Source organism: Eschrichtius robustus, chromosome 7, assembly GCF_028021215.1.
Source record: "Eschrichtius robustus isolate mEscRob2 chromosome 7, mEscRob2.pri, whole genome shotgun sequence".
Taxonomy (NCBI): domain Eukaryota; kingdom Metazoa; phylum Chordata; class Mammalia; order Artiodactyla; family Eschrichtiidae; genus Eschrichtius; species Eschrichtius robustus.
In genome coordinates this window covers 111,755,585-111,762,493 of record NC_090830.1, presented here as the reverse complement: position 1 = coordinate 111,762,493, position 6,909 = coordinate 111,755,585, and the positions used below count along the sequence as shown (strand labels likewise).

Here is a 6,909-nt window from a genome sequence, read left to right as displayed (position 1 = left end):
GCCCCCAGATGTCCCTCAAATTTAGGTACCAAGGGCTGCCCTGGCTGCACCAGCTCACACCAAACCCAAGTAGCTGCAAGGTGCTGGGCTCAGCAAGGAGCAGGCAGCCTTGACTCCGGATCCGGAGGGTTTTATTATTTTTTCACATAAGTTACACAAGCACTTTATAAAAAGGTTACACAGAAAACACCTTATAAGTGCATAACTTAAATGCCCCCAACGAACAGGATCTGGAGAAATAGGCTGAGTTTGTGTGGAAGCCTGCCTGTGCGTACCTGGGTGCGGCTAGGCTATGTGATGGGGGTCTGGCAGGCCAAGTGACGCTGTTGTGACTGCTGTGTGTGTGACGATGTGTCACAGTGTGACCGTGGCCTTGTGTTTGTGAGAAGTGCCATGCTGTTCAGAATGAATCTGGGTCACCCCTGATAGTAAGGGTCAAGGGTGTGAAGGCTGTGGCCCTGTGTGTGCATAACACTCTGCCATAGGTCCCCTGTGTGTGACTGTGGGGTGACACCAGGAGGAACAGTGAAATCACCTCTGCGAGGGCCTGTGGGTGTCCGTGTATGATGGGGAGTGGAAAACAGAGTGCTCTCCCCAGGGCAAGTTCAAATGACAGCTCATGCTGTCCTCTAGGGATCCCAGAAGCTCTTCTTCCTCCACCTCTCCTGCCTCTCTCAGTCCCACGTTAAAAATCAGAATAAAATAAAAGAGACGCAAACGGAGGACTCCGAACAGTTCCAGCAGGCGCAGGACCGCATAGGCATCTGGGAGGCGGCCGCGCGTCCCTTTCTTGCACGGTCTTCTCTTCTTTTCCACCAAAAAGAGAACAGCGTCGGCGCGGGAGCGCGGGCCGGTGCGGAGGGGCACGGCGTTCCCCTGCTGCGCGCAGTCTTCGGCAGGAGGGCGGCGAGAGTCGCGGCTCTCAGGCCTCGCGACCCTTGTCTGGGCCCGGGTCTCACGGGGCGGAGCAGGCAGGCTCACTCGCAGGCCGACGCCACGGACGTGACGCTGGTGATCTTGGCCGAGTCGTCAGACCACGGCTGCAGGTTCTGCAGGGCGAAGAGCGAGGAGTTGTGCACGCAAAGCGGGTCGGCGGGCAGCGGCTGCGCCAGGCTCTTCTGGAAGGCCTCTTGCTGCAGCTGCAGGAGGATGCGGTTCGCCTGCTGCCTCTCGGCCTCACGTTCCTCCGCGGTCTGCCGCCTGCACCGGGGACAAGCCGTTACCGACGCTTCGGGTGCGCTCCCGGGAGACAGCCTGAACGAACACTGCTCCCCTTCGCAGCCCTCAATTTCTGCTTGGGCCCCTTGAATGCATTCCCTTATCTTGAGGGTCCTGACTCCACAAAGACTGGAAACCCCAAAAGTAGATTGGGGGGTATCCTGGGGGAGCTGGGGGAAATCCGCTAGGCCCAAGCAGCTGGGGCTCCCCGGCTCCAGGCAGGGCCCACACCCTCACCAGCCTGGAAGGCGCAGCCAGGGCTAGAATGGCATTTCGCCTCTCCCCAGACCCCAGGAAGACCAGGAACCTTCCCAAGCCTGAGGGGCCTCACCCTCCCCACCAGTCCAGGGCAGGGGCAAGGGCCAGTGGATATGAGCTGCCCTGACAGACCTCTCTTCTCCCCCTTCCCTCTGCGAACCTCTCCCAGTCTTCTGACCTCCTGCGCCGAGCCCTGTGCCCTGCCGGGATTCCCGCCGGACCGGCCGGCTTCCTCCGAGGCGGTCCAGGGAGGCGATGACTCACTTATTCCATTTAATGCCTCCCCTCCACCCCGTCAACTGAGATCAAACGTCTGTCTCTAAGGTGGACAGACCTAATGGGAGTCCCCGGGGCCTCCAGAAGCAATTTGTAGGCGATCGATGAAGCCGCGCGAAGCCGGCGAGGGCCTCTCTCAGCGGCGGACGCCGGCCTCCTCGCCGCCCCTTCTAGCCTTTTCGCTCTGTCTTTCTGTCTCTCGTCTTCCCCACATTTCAAACTATGTCTCTTCCTTTAGACTTTGTGTCTTTTTTTCTCTTGTTTTCTCTCACCCCACTCTCTTCCTTCTCTCAGAATTTCAGGGAATTTGTTTGAAATGAAAATGAAGGTTTTAGTCATCTATGGCTTTCCGTTATTGTACATAAGACTTCTTCAGGCTGACTGTTTTTTCCTTTTCTCCCTGGGTGGGGTGTTTGTCTTTGCCGCCGCCCCCCCCCCCTTGTGTATCAGTTTCTCTCTGCCTGCTACTCTCTATTTTTCTCTGTGCCCCGACCCCAAGGGCTTGCCTGACTCCCTCCCCTCCCCTAGGCTGCAGCCCCGGTGGGCCTTGGGAATGCAAGTACGTCCACCCCCTTCCCCCCCCCCCAGCCCTTGCTCCCTCCTTAGCTTTCCAGAGGTCTGGAGCAATGTCTCCCACCCCTTCCCCAGCAGCAGGAATGTGGGGGGAGCAGCAGACTCGCAGGGCAGTGGCTTCCTTTGTGGCCACGGCGGCAGATTCCTAGCCTTCATTCAGAAAAAGAAACTCCAATTCCTTCCTCCGGACCCAGGCCCTCCCAGCCAGGCGCCGGGGACTTCGCCCAGACTTTCTCGCTCTCCCCACTGAGGCCTGAGCTAGCAAGAAACTCCCGGCTGTGTGGAACCGAGTATGCGGGCCAGATGTGCGGGAAGGTGCAGGGGTGCAAGAGGGTGCAACCGGAGAAAGCGCCTATGTGGGGGAAAAAATGAGTGTAGTTGTGGGTGTGTGACGAGAGAAGAGAAAATGTTTCTCTCTTTCTCTCTCACTCACACACATACACCCATCTGCTCCTGATTGATCCCCCTTTCAGTGGGACCCTCAAAAACCCCAACGCAGCCGGCGCAAATTGATTTTCCCCTTCCCGGGTAGGGGACCCCCTGCGCCCAGGCCAGGCGTCTGGGGAGGAGGGAGTCAGCAGGGCCCAGGCCCACGGTATGGGGTCCGAGACGCTCTAGCGGGAGCCCGGCTGGGGCGCAGAAACAGGGCGCCTGCCATCCTACCTCCGGTCTCCGGGATAGACGAGGGATCTCTGTACGCGTAAGTTTGCGCAAACAAAAAGTCCCTCAGGACTCACTGATCTCGGAAGCCTGGACTGCGTAGACTGCGCTCGAACCCGGACGTTTCCCCAAGCAGCGGCGGAGACCAGCCGCGTCTACACCCGCACTGAGTGTGCTCCCCCGGGCCAGAAAGCCGGAAAGAAAAACAGCTGGGGCTCTCCGGCCCCGTCCCGTCATCGGCCACGGTGGCTTTCCGCTCCCCGCGAGCCTAGCAGAGCAGCGCGCTCCTCCGAACCAGAGCCATAGGAAAGTGGCGAGCATGGGAGTATGAACGCCCCAAGAGAGGCCCGGAGCCGGGGACTGCGCCACCCACGGCCGCGCCCGCCCAGCGCGCTTACCTCCACTTTGTACGCCGGTTCTGGAACCAGGTTTTGACTTGCGCGTCGGTCATTTTGAGCGCCTTGGCCAGGGCGGCGCGCTCGGCCGAGGCCAGGTATTTCTGGCGGTGGAAGCGCTTCTCTAGCTCGCAGATCTGCAGGCGCGTGAAGGACGTGCGCGGCTTCTTCTTCTTGGGGGGCGTCCGATTCTGATAGGGGTGACCTATACGGCGTGTTACAGTGAAGGGTGAGAGGGCCACTGGAGCGGGAGACAGACAGATGGCAGAGGCAAGCGGCAGAGCGTCAGGAGGCGTCCCAGGCCCGACACCCCGCGAGTCAGCGAGCGCAGCGGCTAGACCCCAAGAGAAGGGCTGTGGTCCTCCCGTCAGCCCTCAGCTCCAAGCCCGCGGCGTGAAATGGCCCCCCACCCCGCCCGCCAGGCCGACGCCACTGCCGCCACCACGGAGGCCTCCCTAGCCCTGGGCTCCCACGTGCCCGTCAGACACAGCCGCAGTCTCCTTGAGGGGCACGTCTGAGGCGAGCTAAAGTTCGCAGTCCCCCCCATAGCCTCAGGTCTCCAGCCTCAGGGAAGCTGCCCAACGGTAAGAGGCTATTCTTGGTCAAGGCCCTGAATCCTGGGTCCTGACCTGAGGCCTCTATCACACAGCAACATACACAGACACATCACATACAACAGGGGCAAATTATAGATCTATACACCCAGACAAGCTGACACCCAGACAAGCACAGGCACAAAGGCAGATGCATAAGGTGACAGCCATATACTCCCTCAGAACCTTCTTTAGGCCTGAAGCAAGATTACGGCAGGCTGTGGCTCCCCTAGGTAGGCTAGGTGGAGTTATCTTTTCGCCAGAGACCCAGGCCCAGTGGGTTCCAGGATGGGGGGGGGGGGAGGGGGGTGTTCCATCAGAGTCTTTTAAGACCAGCCTGGCCTGGGTGGGGAAGTGGGATGGGGCACTAGGCCCTGCCTCCCCAGGCCTGAGAGGACTTGCGTTGGGGCACTGGGGCCCCTTCGGAGGCCCAGAGCGGAATGGCTCTTCTACCTCCCTCCACCCCAGTTTGCCACAGACCCAGGGTCTGGGCCGAGGACCCAAGGGTCAGACCCAAGGCTGGAACAGGGGCTTAGCCCAGGGTCTAGCTCTTAACTGCCTATTCCCCTTCCACCATTGGGCCCTGGAGCCCGAGCCCCATGGGAGCCCCACGTCGTGGTCGGTCGGCAGCCGCCTATGCCTCCTGCTTCCTCTGTCTAAGGCCCGGCCAGGAACTCAGGCTCAACTCGTGGCTGCTTCCCAGCGGGCTTGGGGGCCTGGTCCGGCGGGAGGATCGTAGTCTCGGATCCAGGGAACGCTAAGGGCGGCGGGAAGTGAGGCCGGGGAAAGGGGCCCGCGCAGGAGCGAGAGCCGAGTGCCGTGAGCGGAAGCGGGAGCGGAGGGAGCCGAGGCAGGCGGAGGAAGGCGCGGAGCAGGCAGCTGAGAGGGCGGCAGGCGGCCGCCGCCGAGTGCGTAATCGTCCCAGGAGTTCTTTCGGCTGCCGATCGATCACGGGCCTGGCCGGTGCATTATTCACGCCGGAGGAAACAAGGCTGGGCCCAGAGGGGAGGACGCCGAGCCGGGACAGAACGAAAATGAAGCGGGCGGCTCAGCCTCGCGCTGCCACTGACCCGGACGGAGCCTGCAGTCCGGGTAGAAGGGCCCGCCAGCTCTGTTGCTTTACTCCGGCTCGGAACCTCTACCGGGTTCGGCAGCGCAACGGCCACTGGACCACGGAGCGCGAAGTGTGTGTGTGTGTGTGTGTGTGTGTGTGTGTGTGTGTGTGTGTGTGTGTGTGTGTGTGTGTGTGTGTGTGTGTGTGTGTGTGTGGTGGGGAACCTGTTTTCCTTGCGTCTGATTCTGGGGCTCGCCGCCTCGGCCAGAGAATGTCTGCCGGGACGGAAGAAACAGTTTGTTCACATCGCGCCCCTTTCTCCGAGATACCCGAGCCCCAAATGCCGGCGGAAGGTAGTAGTCCCGAAGCTACATCCCCCTTCCCTCCGCCTGACCGGGCCCAGGGACGCCGAGAGGGGATCAGGGAGAGCGTCTCAGAGCAGGGGTCCTGTGGGAGAGACGGAGAGGGGCCCAGGCTGGGAGAACTCTTCCAGCAAGTCGATTCCGCGAGCTTAGAGAGGTGGCGGGAGGCTGAACTTGGGGGAGGCACCAAGAGGAGCTGGGAGAGCTGGCGCACAGAGGGGGCTGCGGGGAGCCACGGGGCAGGAGCGAGGGGGTAGAGGAGAGCCGGGACCGCGGCCAGGCGGGGCGCGCGCGGGCCGGACTCACCTGTGAACCTGTCCTTTGTGTATCTGCGGTTACTCTCCATCCAGGGAAAGGTGAGGCCGGTGAGGTTGTTGACGCCCGGCACGGCAGGCACGGAGGGCACGGTGGGCAAACCGGTAGCCAGAGGTTGAGGGTGGGCCACCGCTCCAGCTAGCGGCCTGTGCGCGGGCACTCGTATCACCCCCGCAGCGCTCAGCGCGCCCCCCCCGCCGCCGCCGCCGCCGCCGGGACCGGGGCCGCCCGCCAAGGCCATGTTCACGTTGTAGGAGCCGGCCAGCGGGCCCATGCTGCAGGCGCCGCCGCCGCCGCCGCCGCCCGCCGGGCCACCGGGGCCGCTCGGGCCTCCAGCGCCATAGGCCCCCGCGCCCCCGGCCCCCACCCCGGCCGCGGGGCCCCCACCGCCGTAAGGGTAGGCGCCTCCAACCAAACAGCCAAGGCCGTATTCTCCGTCCTGGAGGCGAGAGGAGGGCCCCATGCAGCTGCCCTGGTCCGGGCTGTTGAGGATCTGGTCGATGCCAAAGCTGATGGGCTCTGCGTGGCCCGGGTGGAGATGGTGCGGACCCAGGTGCTCCATGCTGGCCCCCGACCCCGGCCCTGCGGTGGGGGGGGGGGCCTCGGCGGTGGCACTCGCTGTGCTTGGCTCGGGGGCAGCGCGCAGCGGCGCGGAGGCAGCAGCGGCTCCTGGCTGCGCCGAGACTTGGAGGCGAAGTGCGCAGAGGGGCTAAAGTAGGGGGGGGAGGGGAAGGAGAGAGGGGGCGCCGTATTCTTCTCCTCTCCGGCTGCTCCTTCCCCTCTCCGGCTGCTCGCTAGCTGTTGACTCTGGGACATCAATCACCGGGCGAAAAATCCCGGTGCGAGCGAGCCTCGCCGTTTCGGCCGGGTCTCTCCATTGGCTGTGCGCGGAGAGGAGCGGGGTGAATGACAGCGCGGGGGAGGGGCGGAGAACAGGAGAGGGAGGCCTGGAGCCGAGACAGATGTAGGAGCCCGAGACGGAGGGACTGAGACAGAGGCTCGGAGAAGTAGTTCAGGAAGAGAGAGAGAAGGCCAACCAGAGGCTTAAGAGGAGAAAGAAAAAGAATAGGAGGCCGGCATTCCCAGAGACCGATAGACAGATGGCCCCAAGGAGGTGGAGGTCAGAGTCCTCTTCCCAGCCTGGCAGGAGCCGCCCGCTTGCTTAGAATTGGGCCAAAGGGGCCAGCTCACCAGGCCTCTGGGGA

At 62.9% G+C, this 6,909-nt stretch overlaps 1 protein-coding gene across 1 annotated transcript; it reads right to left on the bottom strand.

Moving 5' to 3' along the window:
* Positions 1-977: 977 nt before the first annotated feature.
* On the bottom strand, positions 978-6,266 carry TLX1 (T cell leukemia homeobox 1). The gene is made up of 3 exons (XM_068549021.1): positions 5,696-6,266; positions 3,384-3,585; positions 978-1,200 (listed from the first exon to the last, which is right to left on the bottom strand). Exons 1-3 carry the CDS (start codon positions 6,264-6,266, stop codon positions 978-980), a joined length of 996 nt encoding a protein of 331 aa, XP_068405122.1.
* Positions 6,267-6,909: the final 643 nt, after the last annotated feature.